This window comes from Leuresthes tenuis, unplaced genomic scaffold (genome assembly GCF_036924035.1).
Source record: "Leuresthes tenuis unplaced genomic scaffold, fLeuTen1.0.hap1 SCAF_18, whole genome shotgun sequence".
Taxonomy (NCBI): Eukaryota; Metazoa; Chordata; class Actinopteri; order Atheriniformes; family Atherinopsidae; genus Leuresthes; species Leuresthes tenuis.
This window is the reverse complement of record NW_027325372.1, coordinates 10,286,830-10,300,233: the sequence shown is the minus strand read 5'-3', so window position 1 is coordinate 10,300,233 and position 13,404 is coordinate 10,286,830. Positions and strand designations below refer to the sequence as shown.

At 41.1% G+C, this 13,404-nt stretch overlaps 2 protein-coding genes across 5 annotated transcripts; both read left to right on the top strand.

Moving 5' to 3' along the window:
• Positions 1-382: 382 nt before the first annotated feature.
• LOC140274791 (extracellular matrix protein 1-like) lies at positions 383-2,083 on the top strand. Its single transcript, XM_072370154.1, has 3 exons — positions 383-629; positions 721-977; positions 1,410-2,083. The coding sequence occupies exons 1-3, from the start codon at positions 557-559 to the stop codon at positions 1,611-1,613; spliced, it is 534 nt and encodes a 177-aa protein (XP_072226255.1). The 5' UTR covers positions 383-556; the 3' UTR covers positions 1,614-2,083.
• A 2,592-nt stretch (positions 2,084-4,675) lies between these two features.
• LOC140275516 (phosphatidylinositol 4-phosphate 5-kinase type-1 alpha-like) lies at positions 4,676-12,315 on the top strand. 4 transcript variants are annotated; one of them, XM_072370996.1, is made up of 16 exons: positions 4,676-4,784; positions 5,152-5,299; positions 6,923-6,957; positions 7,184-7,270; positions 8,040-8,170; positions 8,309-8,426; positions 8,640-8,792; positions 9,576-9,875; positions 10,037-10,245; positions 10,368-10,451; positions 10,881-10,929; positions 11,010-11,094; positions 11,181-11,342; positions 11,460-11,673; positions 12,013-12,097; positions 12,181-12,315. In XM_072370996.1, exons 2-16 carry the CDS (start codon positions 5,251-5,253, stop codon positions 12,184-12,186), a joined length of 1,767 nt encoding a protein of 588 aa, XP_072227097.1. In that variant the 5' UTR covers positions 4,676-4,784; positions 5,152-5,250; the 3' UTR covers positions 12,187-12,315. The 4 variants fall into 4 exon arrangements, with proteins under 4 accessions (XP_072227097.1, XP_072227099.1, XP_072227098.1 ...); XM_072370997.1 differs by lacking the exon at positions 4,676-4,784 and adding an exon at positions 4,907-4,978; XM_072370998.1 differs by lacking the exon at positions 5,152-5,299 and having other exon boundaries at positions 4,742-4,784.
• The last annotated feature ends 1,089 nt before the right edge of the window (positions 12,316-13,404 follow it).

Here is a 13,404-nt window from a genome sequence, read left to right as displayed (position 1 = left end):
TTTCAAGGTTTTGACTTCTCTCTCCCGAAATACACTGAATGTAGCATCCTGAGCACATTGTGGTCTACCTTGAGTTTGCATTTGATGTGGTCAAAGGGATTTTGTAAATTCTTGCCACAGAAATGAAAATGGATTACCTCTCGCAAGTTCACTGCACACTTGCATAACCCAGCCACAGCTAATGTTTGTACTGGCATGTGTTTGTGTTCTCTTATGAAAAACAGATATTTCTGCGATTAGGAGGGTTTATTTTCATACTTTTGTGTATCATCCTGGGCTTAGGGTGCCTGATATCTTTGGTGAAATGCAAACTTTGCTGATTACTTGCCCAGATCAGCAAAAATAACTAAAGTTCACATTCTGTTTTTATCTTGACAGCTCCCCCCACACACCACCACATTCCCTCCACTCCCACTTCCAGCTTTCACATCAAACATTTCATTCTCACACGTCTCCTCACTCACTCATATAAATTGGTCGAGGATCCTGCCACAGTACTAGTAGGAAGGAAAGGTACCTTTACAGAATCAAACTCCCGCCTCAACGCCATACAGCCATGGCTTTAACTGGAAAACTCAGAGTATTTTGGATCATTGCACTGATGACTCTTCTTGGTGCATATTTTGGAGGTAACTTCTTATAGACTCGTCTATCATTTATACTTGATATTATATAGAGATGCTGCTAACTTCTGTGTTGGTTTGTGCTTATTTTCCACAGAGACAAAAAAGAAAACCAGAAAGGAACCAAATGTCCCATTCCCACCTGCCCGTCCCACCCCCCAGAACCTCAATGCCATTTGCACCCACGGTGGTGGTCGTCCCAGATACCCGGACAGCTTCTTCCCAGCCTCTAGTTTCAGTCACTTACGCCGCTGTGGAAAAGCCATCAACCGCCTGGAGTCGTGGTACAGTTTGTGCTGCAGTGGACAAATAGCACAGCAACCCAACCAAAAAGTCTGCTGCGCCCAGCAAGCTGTGAGTCTCACAAGCAGAGTGGTTATTGGTCTTATTATCTATGAATGATAAGGTTCTTATTAATGGTCAGGGCGTCCTATTTTTCTGTCAAGATGTGTCAGTTTTTGCACAGCAAAGGAGCTATGCTGTTACTCGGCTTTTACTTTACTTTTTACTTATCTTCTTCTGTAAAACTAAATACAAACATCTGAATTTAAACTCAATTTGAACAAAAGTACCTCAGTACTCATAAGGACAGCAAAGCGTTGACAAATAAAAGAGAGAAAAAACAGTCTTTTAAAGGATTTCCTGTATTTTACAGATACTGGAAAAAACTGTATAAAAATGTAAAAATCAACTAAGTGAGCAAAAACTGATGAGAGTTTGTAAGTATTTGCTCTGATTTTCTGGAGATGCAAGTCAGCTCTGTGAATGTGTATTTTCTGTTCACAGTGGAAACAAGCCCTGTCGCAGTTCTGTGAGCAAGAAGCTTCCATCATGACACTGGCATACGAGTGCTGTGAATATGAAGGAGAAGCCAGGTGGACCTGCTTCAACAGCGAGCTGCCAAACCCCAACTACAGCCCAACAGCAGGCTACGTTGCTCCCGTAATGTCACCAGTGCAGGGTTTCACCTTTGACTCAAATGCCTGCTAGAAGTGACAGAATAGTGCTCAGTGACATACGTAGATAGAGAACAATAAATAGAGTGGTTTGCCTTTGCCCTGGACTCACAAAGAGGACAGGAATTACTGGTTTAGTTCATGCTCTGTTACGACAATAGAATCCCACTGAGTTACTTTATCAGCTCTGTATGTTAACCAAGCTTTTTCCCAGCAAGAGAAAACACATGTTTATGATATAGTTAAAATGCTCACTGTTTCAACTCTCACAAAATGTGTGCTGTAAAGCGTATGATTCTCTGTAAGACATATGTAGTCACAGTCTGACAGGCCTATACATGTATTTTGACGGAGCTAAAGAAGGGGCTGTGGTAGACTTTGAGTTATGGTTGGCTGGACTTGCTTGGGTGTGAAATTTCCAGTGTTGAGTCATAAAGTTGGAGTGTTCCGTCTGGCTTGAGCAGAAATGTGCAGTCACAAATAAACACTTTATAAACATCTTGACTGAGGCATGCTGTGAGTATGTGCTGCACTATGTGATCCAGGACAGTCCACACCATACCACATTCATGAATGAAGCCAACACACGTCCTGTTTCAGGTTTTCAAAACAAAAGAAGAATAAAGATTTTTTTTATTCATTTATTTGTTTTGCTGTGGTGTAGTGTTACTTTATGTAGTGCATATATGTTAATTAAACATCGAGGAGAGCCTCTCTGCAGTTGACATATTTTACTTTTAATTCCTCTTTAGAAATACACATGTAAAACTTTGTTAAGCTTTATAAATTAATTTCAAGGCCTAAATGTTTTTTTCTTTATCTATCAGTTGAACAACCTTGTTATGATAAAGCCCCTACATTTTTTTATAAGGTCAGTTTAAACAGAATGCAATGATTTGCAATAAGTTCAACACTATATTTGATTGAGGACAGTGGAAATACAACATAACAAATCTATAAATTATTTTTTTCATAATAATATGTGCTCTGAATTTTATGCCAACATTTGTGGAACATAATATCATTAAAGCATAAAGAAAAATGAAGCAATACCTACCTTCTATATAAGGTACAAGGTAGGAGAAGCAATACTGAATGGCCCTTGGGACTGCATTAAAAACAGATTGACACGAGTGCTCACTGACTCTTCTGTAGGCAGGATACAAGTGCAGATAAAAAACTACTGTATGCAAAAAACATTAATAAAACCCATTAAATACATCAGTTTTTTATGGGCCTTTGTCATCAGGTCATCTTTCAAAGCCAGCAAGAAGGCAACATTGGTCCTTAATAATATGGAAAGATTTTATTTTTGTGTGGTTTACTCAGTCATCCAACTCATGATACTCCTACTGTAAGTATATAAAAGAAAAGCAACTGATATATACACATATATATATATATTATTTCTGAGTATTTCTCTTGCCTACTCTGTTATTGTGTAGGTGTATATATGGGTATTTTTTATGGAAAGGTCTTGCTTATCTCACCAAGATGACACCAAAGCACATTCTGCACATATCTAAACAGAAAACATCTGGCACACTATGACACAAAAACATGACAAAGGATGGAAAATTATGATACAACTGTGGAGCAGTTCAAATTCTATATTAAGAAAGAACAGGAAAACACCATCCATCCACCCTGGGACCAGCTTGAAAGGGCAACAGTCTGAGCAGAAGCCTTTCGACCTCCTTCTCTCCAGCCACCTGCTCCGGCTCCTCCGGATACACAGAGGTATTCCTAAGATCAACACTCTCCAACACGTTCTGGGACTGCCCAAGGTCTCCTCACATTGAGACGTTCCCCAAAACACATCCCATGAGAGACTTCCAGAGAGCAAAATAACCACTTCATCTGGTTCCTTTCTACACAGAGGAGCAGCAACTCCACTCTGAACTCAAACTCAAATGCACTTTACTATCCCCAAAGGTGCAATTAAAAGACACAGAGAGAAGCCCACATCAAACAACAAAGGCCACAAGGATAAATACTAAAAACACATGGTAAAAAAAAATGTTTGTCTGTACAAGAATACAAAGAGGTTGAAATAATCATACTAAGCAGTGATACAGTTCTATTGTGTAAGAAGTGCAGTTACAATTTAATATGAAGAGTCTGAGCAGGAGCAAAGAGTCTGTAGGGGATGAAATACTTTAGCTCTGTGTTCTGCAGCTTGGACAGCAAAGTCAGAACATGCATTTGGGTCCAACCCAAACCTGTAGACTCCTCCTGGATTTCTGATTTCCTCATCCAAGCTAATTTATCACACTTGTATTTGTAATCTCAGTTGAATTCATAACCCGGTGCTCAGCTCTCTCTTCTCCGTAACCAGTGCACAGGATACAGTCCGGTGGATCCCCCACACTCACTCATACCCTGAGATATTTTGTTTACTCCTCTTGAGGCAGAAATTCCCTCCCAACCAACCCAAACTTTTCTGACTAATGACCATGCACTCAGATTTGGAGGCGCAAAGTCTCATTTTAGCAGTATCACACTCGGTGCAAACTATTCCAGTTAGCTCTGGAAGTGTCCGCTCACTGAGCACAGTAGAACCACATGCAAAATGTATAGATGCAATCCTTCTCCTACAACACTTGGTTGCCTCGGTTTCCAAATGCTTACAAAGTGTTGTTAAAACAAATGGTGATGAAGCACAGGAGTTAGTTTTTTTTATGTGCTGCTGTCATCAAATGTATATGAGCATTTATCTAAAAAAAACCAACAACAACAAAAAAACCCATTGTAAAATGATTGAAGTTTTAGTATTTGTTGTCAATGTTTAATCAAAGTTCCCAAATCACCGCAATTTTTTTTTTTTTTTTTTTAGTTTTGGGAGGAAACGTGATTATGTTCATTACTTTTCAAAATAAATATTGAAATCCTCTGAAATAGGTTGGAATTGTTGTTCAGTTTTGTTGTATCATGTTTCACCAAATATGACGGCAATGTGACATTTCTCATGTTTAACGTTGACGTCACATTAACGTATTTTGGCGGCCTTGCAATTGTGCGTTTTATTGCGAAAAACCCACAGTAAACCGGAAGTGCAGCTTGTCCTTCGGTTAGCTGAGCCCATCAACAAACTGCTGCTTCCGCATTGCTTCCTTGTTTACTTGTTTTGGGGGAAACATTTCTTTTAGAAGAGGTATTTCTCTTTCTCGGGAAAGTCTCAGAAGTCCTCCACAGGAATTTTCGAGTAAGTTGACCGTCTGTTTTTGTCTTTTGCCGGTATTTGTGGGTGTGATTCGCTCGGTTAACCTTAAAGCGGAGGTAGCAGCTAGCTTTCTCGCCTCTCTTTGATTAAACATCGCAACACAGACACTTCGTTGGGTGTCATCTTAACCAGTCGAAACATGTTCTGGTATTCTGATTCGTGTTTGTTTTCCTAAGGTCCTTACACGAGTTAACCTACAGTACGTGTTAGCGTAGTGGTTAAGAGGTCTTCTCGAGTTTTTGTCCCGAGTCTCCATGGGCAGACCCGGTCAACGTGGCCGTTTCTTTTGAATTGTGGCATCAAGTACTCTGAAATGTCTGTTTTAACGAGTTCCTGTTTGTCTACACAGATCCACGTTTGCTTGAGCTATTTTCATCGAGAAATTTGATGGTGAAAGCTTAACAAGGAACCAGTTTCATTAAACTCCTCCGTTTAGTTTCTGGTTTGAATGGCCACAGCTGCAGAGGAGCCTCCAGGGCTTCAGGGCCACACTGCTAGTAAGTACTGTGTTACTGTACACCACCTGCCTTTTAAAGATCATGGGTGTTTGACTTCAGTTTATGTCATCTCAGCTTTTTAGTTTATGCACATACAAGGTATAAGTTGTTTTACCCATTAGGTGTCTATGACTGTCTCTTTAAGTTCAGTTAAAATACTCTTGAAGGTTCCAATGTAAATGAGAGTGTCTCTTTACATAATGAAAGTCTTACAGGTCGGCCCTCTAATGTATGTGTTGCCAAGAAAGTAAATGTTTCCTTGAACGTGAAGCGTGTCGCCTTTTACTCGGGCAGTTATTTCACATTAGCAAAACATTGTGAGGTGTTGAGTATACATGATGCTGATCTCGAGTACCGTGCTTGGGTATGTCGATATGGAACCAAGCTTATGTGCTCTCAACACTCACAGCCAGGTGTAGCGATCGAGTTATTTTAAGAATGAATTGGTCAAAACTGTAGAAGACAGATATTCTGCTTTTCTTGTTTTCAGTAGAGATTTAGCTCTCAAAATGCTTGATTGTCTAGATCTTTGCAACAAACAGCCTCATTACATCTCTACAACCCGATCTGGGTTATTTACTCCTTTTTTGTCATGTTCAACATAACCTCCTTGTAGAACGTTGAGGTTTGTCACACCGTGTTGCATGCTGGGACAGTAGCACCAGCATCTTGTTTGAACTGCTTTCCCATTGCCTCTGTTTACTAGCACTGCTGCCTGGTTAGCTCGTGTTTTGTTCGGCTCAAAATGGTCAAATCTGGTAGGGAGGAAATACTGAGGGAAGCTGGGCCATACCAACAGAAAATTAATTGTGCTGCTGAATGCAAGATCTGCTAATTGATTGGCCGATATTATGATGAAACTCTTTCCCCTCGAGTTTTTGGACTATTTATCAAAGTAAATTCATAATAATATTTCCAAATATCTTCAGGGTTGAGTATTTTTTTTTTTGTTTTACTCTCGAAACTCATTAGAATGGGTTTCTTTTTGTATATGCAGGGCACAGATATGTTTATCCCGTTGGTTATGAAGGGTAGCGACAGACTGAGATGTGACAGTACAGGCAGTTTCAGCGCAGAAAACGCTATCTTGAAGTTGGAATGCGTGGAGGTTTTGTACACAAAAGACAGACTTGGAGGTAACAGGAGTACAGTGTGGCGTCCAAACAAACCAATGTCAACTTCAGATTCCCCTACAGTGTTTTAATGCTCAGCTTATCTTTAGGTGAATTTTTTACATTAATCAATCTCACTCACATTCGCTCTAGAATGTGTAACTAGCGCCATTGTGTGTTTGAATTTTCTAGGTCTTTATTGGCGCTGTATGAAATCACTTTAATAGCGTCCTTATTTAATTCCTCCTAATGCATACAAAGACCTGCAGAGTCAGTTCTGGAGGGCACTGTCTTCTTTCAGAGGTAAAGAACAAGGTGTGTCTGCATGCTTGTTGCTTGTGTCAGAGTTCATCTGCTCTGTTTGTTTTCAGTAGTGGGGAGTGACGTAAGCTGTGTTGTTTGATATTAATGCATCCAGTGTAAGAACTCTGTTTGCCAGATCAACTCATTGCTTCTCCTCTGTGCGTGATTTTTGTCTAACTCGTTTATTTCCTCCTCTCTCTCCGCTCAGATTCAACCGGAGCCCGAAAAAATGTTACCACAGAGGTGAGGAATAACTAATTTGTCGGAGGAAATGTGTAATGTTCTGTAGCTCTGTGTCAGTTAGGAAGTAGAGATTGCTATAGTCCTAAACAGGGTGTAATTTACCAATATTATGCTGACATGTCCTCTTCTCCTTCCTGTTTGAAGCATGAGAATGTTCCATGTTGCTTCAGACTTCTGACTTCTTTTCCTTTAGTAACTTTCCTCTGTTTTGTGTTCGCGCTGACAGGGTCCAAGCATCGGCATGTCGCAGGCCATGAAAAAAACCATCGGCCATCGTGGAATCGACCCCACAGGAGAGACGACGTACAAAAAGGTGCTAACGAAGACGGCGTCTAATTCTTACCTAACCAAGCTTTTTTTTTTTTTTTACCTGACAGTTGATTTCTTATTGGATTATTGAATAATTTACTCTGTACAGTTGTCAAAAGAACATATTTGTTGTATTATCTTGTTGAGTCATATTTATGGCATTGGTTGGAATTGTCTATTAGCGGCAGATTGGCTGAAAAAGAAATACCGACTCAGGGAGGGGGTTCAATTTGAGAGAGAAAATACTCCGATTATCGGAGATTTAACTTGAATATGTTTAAGGCAAACCCAAGGGAAAACTTTTTTTTTGTAAAAGAGCCACAACCTCCTCTCACCTCAGACACGACTGCTTCCCACATCTCATGTCTGTAGAAGATAAATCGATTCAAAATAAACTGTAATAAGGAAATACGATACTCCTGATTACAGCCCTTGAATTATATGGGAGACTACAAAGAAAGGAGCAAGTGGCAGGATTGTGAATCATGTTGGGTCTCCTCTCTTCTATGCACATGTATCATTCCTGGTTCACTCACAGTGTCTGTGGTTAATGGAGCTTTACAAACTGAAGAAATGGTTCCTTAATTTGTGATATAAATCTTAGGGAACCTGTAGGTTTTTTTTTTTACCCTTACAAATGTATGACTTTCCAGTCTCAGAGAACATTTTCATAAAATCCCTGAATCGTATTGATGCACGCAGTGTCATTCAATTACGGGAGGACAGCAAAATCCCACATTCAGCTATCCTTACCTGCATCTGCATTCTTCCAGACCACATCATCAGCTCTGAAAGGTGCTATCCAGTTAGGCATCACGCACACTGTTGGCAGCCTGAGCCAGAAACCTGAGAGAGATGTGCTGCTGCAGGACTTTGAGGTTGTGGAAAGCATCTTCTTTCCCAGGTGAGTAAGAATAGGTTGTGAGGATTAATGACTCTCTTCTTTATTTACTGTTTGTGAGTATATTTGCCAGTACATACATATGGCGCTATTTTGCTTTGCCGCCCTTATCTGGAATGTATTGTTGTCTATTTTCGGCAGTGAGGGCAGTAACCTGACACCGGCCCACCACTATGGAGACTTCAGGTTTAAAACGTATGCCCCGGTCGCCTTTCGCTACTTCAGAGAAATGTTTGGCATCCGACCTGATGACTACATGGTACTTTTGTTTTCCCTGCAACTATTCTACTCAGAAAATGTGCCAAAAACTCAGCCTCTGAAGAAAGCCTGTGAGCTGCAAAAGGAATTGAGTGATTGAGTAACTAAGAAGACTGAAACTGGGGAAGTGTGAATAATGGAGTGTTGACACAGGAGAGGCGGAGGTTGGGTTCGTATCCCTCGCCTAACCACTCTGCTTTTGTTCTTTTTACAGTATTCTCTGTGCAATGAGCCACTGATTGAGCTGTCAAACTCCGGGGCCAGTGGATCTCTATTTTATGTCTCCAGTGATGATGAATTCATCATTAAGACAGTGCAGCACAAAGAGGCAGAGTTTCTACAGAAACTTTTGCCAGGATACTTTATGGTAAGCTCTAACATAATGTGCAGAATTGTGCATCTGACTGTGTCACACAGAAAATCACGCGATCATAATCCTCTTAGGGGGTGTGTCCAAGACTCTAGCAGAATTCAGTGTTTGGACGATCTGTTCCTTCAAATAGGCCGTTCCATCTTTGTGATCATTTCTGACTGACTTGTCATTTTGGATTGACAAACGCAGCCAGATGTGCTTCTCCTCCATCGCCACTGTGACAGATTATGTCCATTTGATTGTCTCTGTAGATTCGCAGTCATCCAGGTCATGGTAATCCTCAGTGCTTGAATGTTCTATGCCACCTATTCATGTCGTGTGACGACACCGTCACAGATTTACAACTAGCAGAATTTTGAATGCTCTGATGAAAAGACATCAGGTGATAGATGAATATTTAGAACTGAAGGGAACAGGTTACACTGCAGCATGTTTTAAGGGATATTTCTTAGTGAACCGGCCCCCGAGAATTCTCCCCGACTCTCCAAACTGAGAGCAGTCTGACCGCTGTTTCAAGGTGAGACGCTGACTGCTCGTGAGTACTTCTCACAACCCAACCTCTAAAACCCAACCTTTCCACCATTTATTTGCTATTTTAACACAACTGTAACTGGATCAAGAAGTCTGCAGTTACACTTCAGGGATATGACTGATTGTTGAATTCAGCAAACACGTGTTTTGAGTTTGCTTCACTCGTTTGACTTGCAGGTTACTTACAGTGATATGTTTTGTAATGTGTTTTACCCGGCTCTCTCCATCCTCTGTGTTCTTCCTCAGAACCTGAACCAGAACAAGCGGACCTTACTACCAAAGTTTTATGGGCTGTACTGTGTCCAGGCAGCCGGTAAAAACATTCGCATTGCAGTCATGAACAATTTGCTGCCGAGTGCAGTGCGAATGCACCTCAAATTTGACCTAAAGGGCTCGACTTACAAGCGGCGAGCGTCAGCCAAAGAGAGAGAAAAGTCCGTGCCCACGTACAAGGACCTGGATTTCAATCATGACATGCCTGGGGGATTGATACTGGAGGGGGACATGTACAGTGCTGTTTGTAAGACCATGCACAGAGACTGCTTGGTGAGAACTTTCACATGAACATGAATATGAAATTCCAAACATGACATTGTCAAAAAAAAATGGGTAAAGTTACAGCAAACACATCTTTTACAGGTGACATTTTTATCTGAAAAACTTCTGATTAGGTCTTTAATTACCTGTGTTCCTTGATTTCCCTTCAGCTCCTGCAGAGTTTCAAGATTATGGACTACAGCCTTCTAGTGGGAATTCATAATGTCGACCAGGCCCTTCGAGAGCAGGCCAGCGAAGAGGCTGTGGCAGGAGCTGCAGACCAAAGGAAGCCACAAGGCCAGAAGTCCCTGTACTGCACCGCTATCGAGGCCATCCAGGCAGAGGCAGGAGGCGTGGGGTCTCTGGAATCAGAGGACAAGTGAGTGACGGCGTGCTTGTGTCCATAGAGAGATTGTGTGCACGGCAGCTCGCCTGTACAGTACTGTTACTCCACTGAAGTCTTGACTTTAGGCGTTGCAATAAATGGGTTTTATTTTACAGGACAGGAGGAATCCCAGCACGAAACTCAAAAGGGGAGAGGCTGCTGGTGTACATGGGCATCATTGACATTCTGCAGTCCTATAGGTAACAGCGCACATATTTGCCCTTTCTCGGTGTCTGACATTCAAATATCGCCCACATAGAAACGACACACATCAACAGAGCTCCAGCAGTGTCAGCGATCTGTCGGTGTTGGCACATTCAGCTCGTTTGTGTTTAAGTAACAGTCAAAAACCAACAGACGATGTCAGCAGTGACACACATGGTGTGTAAACCTAAAACCCGTATATCCATTCTATTTACACAGATTGGTTGACTTGGCTTATTTGTTCTGTCAGAAGGGTTCAAATGACATGACTATAGCATGATCTCGAGCCCAAGCTAAGCTCCATTTGCTTTATAAGAACCACAATGGTCTATTTTATAGTTCTGCTTTATAGTTTTTTGTCATTCTCCATATGTTGGATTATGTAACTTCTCAGCTGAAACTGAGGATTATGTGATGTTTTTCAGATTTATAAAGAAGCTTGAACATTCCTGGAAAGCCCTGGTTCATGATGGGGTAAGGTAGCTTTCTTTTTCTTTGTTTGCTTGTGTCATTTGTCAATAAAGATGTTGACAAAAACATGTTTTCCGCCTCAGGACACTGTATCAGTTCACAGACCAGGTTTCTATGCAGACAGATTTCAGAAGTTCATGTGCACCACCGTCTTCAAGAAGATGTTGTGTAAGTGGACTTTATGCCCATCTAAGGATAAATACATCATGTCAGTTCCACAGTTTAGATTCTTAACTTTTCTGTCTTGTATACAGTGAAGACCTCCCCATCTAAAAAGCGCCGTGCTAACGGACCCATGAAGAAAGCAGCTGGCTTTGGGCCGTCTTTGTCAACCCAAAGCAGCATCAACAACCACCCGCCTTCACTCCAGCAGCAGGCCAGCTCAGACACCAGGGAGGACACAGAGGGGGACAACGGTAAGAATGCAGCAGGTTCAACTGTAGGGTAGCCAGAAGAAGTGCAAGCATGTTCCAGCATGTGATGTGCTGCCTTCGCAACACAGCGTTTAAAGCTTATCCTCCCCTCCCATCCAGTCATGCAGTCAGGTCGACCTGACCTCCTCCCACAGACCTTACCAGCCAGTGATGCTGGTGTCAACACTCCAGAGAACTCAATTTCCTCCTTGGCAAACTCCGAATCAGCTCCCTCAAGTGAGCCTCTGTCTCACTCTCAGGATACCTCCTTGTCAGTGGAAGTGGGTGAAAACAACACATCCAGCATGGACCAAGAGAACAGCACCCCCTTGAGGTAAAAGTTAAAAGTAAAAAATGAGTTTATCATCCACATTAAGTGGATATAAAAGTCATTTAGAGGTGCCATACCGCATAGATGCTAATGATAGAAAGTATTAAGAAGTGACTTAACACCCAATTAGAGATCAGTTATAAATGTATGTTTGTGGCAGTGCTGAAAGCAAACCCTCCTTGTTGGATCTTTGTGCTTTGGAAATGAAACTGCACCCAGACACAAAATGCCTCTAAACCAGAAGCCCCTGAAAGTCGGCTTCTGTGAAGGCTGTACAGCATCCTCGCCACCTGCAGGCAAACTCAATCTTTCATATTCTCACTCCTCTTTCTTTGTTTTCAGAGCTCAGTTCCAACTCGGAGAAACTGCTGACTCCGAGGATACAATCTCACTTAGTGATAGCATTCCTAATACAAGCAAGTGCTCCGTAAGTAGATTGCAGGTTCTTCTGGGACTATTCTTACTTCTTATCATTTAGTAGTTTTATAACCTGGTCCTTTTGGTTCGCAGGTGTAGATGTGGAAAATCAAACTGGACTCAAATGAATCAGAAAAGAAACTTGGAGGAAATGGCTGAAATGCTTCAACCCCCTTGATTTGATTTAAGGTACCAGAACTAATAAAGCCATATAGTATGACATTGAAACCAAGTGGGATTTTAAAAGTTTGCTGTTCTTGTTTTCTACACTCGGATTTCTACATGTCAACATAGTATGTAAGGGAGTTGTTGTGTTCTGACACTAGTAATTGTGGTTTGTTAATGTGGGTAGTGAACACTATCATTCATTCTATAGGAGTGCCTGTATTCACTACCAAATATTGTTCTTGGCCCTGATTTGCTTAGTTAAGCCAGCATTCATTACAGAGTGTAACATCAGGATTTTTGTGTTATTTGTGAACAAAAACTCCTTATTCATGCCTTGTTATTTCATACTTACTTTTTTTTTTTTAATGAATTCCTCTTTTATGTTTACCACATTACTGTAGCATATGCTCATGAAAACTTTGCTCAATGTGTCTCTTTCCCACCAAGATACTGCATATAAAAGACGGATGTGGCTACAGCGAAGTGGCTGTTTTTGTGACTTCAATCCCTAACACATGTTTATTTATGACCAATCACCACACAGATTCTGATTGAATGTAACTAATGAGGCCATGTTGACTTGTAGGATAAATGTATTGGCTTTGCATTTCAGGAGAGAAATAGATTTATTTTAAATGAGATGTGTAGCATCTGCCAACTAGTGGTCATCGGTGGTGTTGCAATATAAGGCATTTCCACTTTGACCTCACTTCTGACACCAGCCTGTGTCTGTATTTTACATACAGTCTTTGAAACCACCACTCAGAGGTTTCTGCTCTGTGTTTGATTTAGACCCTTTAACACAAAATCTTGCTATTTGTCTTTGGAACACATCTTTATTAAAAAATCTTTTTTTTTTTTGTAAGGAATTACTTTGGCTTACTGTAAATGCCCACGATGCTGGACAAAGTTGTGACCCTCAGCTTGCCGTTTAATTCGACTAAGTCTTCTAACGGACATGTACTACTACAGAGACTGTGAATCTTAAATTGCCACCTTTAATGTTCAGGTTCGAGTGAAATTTTAAAAGGTGGTTGGTTTTTAATATATTTGCATACGTGGAATACATGTGATCAAATGTGACTGATGGCGGTTGACTAATGACCACAACAAACAGTGACTGGTGGCCTGTCTCATGAAGCAAGGCTG

Bases quoted from the DNA above. Each gene is read 5' to 3' on its own strand.
- LOC140274791 (XM_072370154.1), top strand. From the start codon at position 557: ATGGCTTTAACTGGAAAACTCAGAGTATTTTGGATCATTGCACTGATG. The intron at 630-720 runs GTAACTTCTTAT...TATTTTCCACAG, and splicing joins TCTTGGTGCATATTTTGGAG to AGACAAAAAAGAAAACCAGA. The intron at 978-1,409 runs GTGAGTCTCACA...TTCTGTTCACAG, and splicing joins TCTGCTGCGCCCAGCAAGCT to TGGAAACAAGCCCTGTCGCA.
- LOC140275516 (XM_072370996.1), top strand. From the start codon at position 5,251: ATGGCCACAGCTGCAGAGGAGCCTCCAGGGCTTCAGGGCCACACTGCT. The intron at 8,427-8,639 runs GTACTTTTGTTT...TTCTTTTTACAG, and splicing joins TCCGACCTGATGACTACATG to TATTCTCTGTGCAATGAGCC. The intron at 9,876-10,036 runs GTGAGAACTTTC...ATTTCCCTTCAG, and splicing joins CCATGCACAGAGACTGCTTG to CTCCTGCAGAGTTTCAAGAT.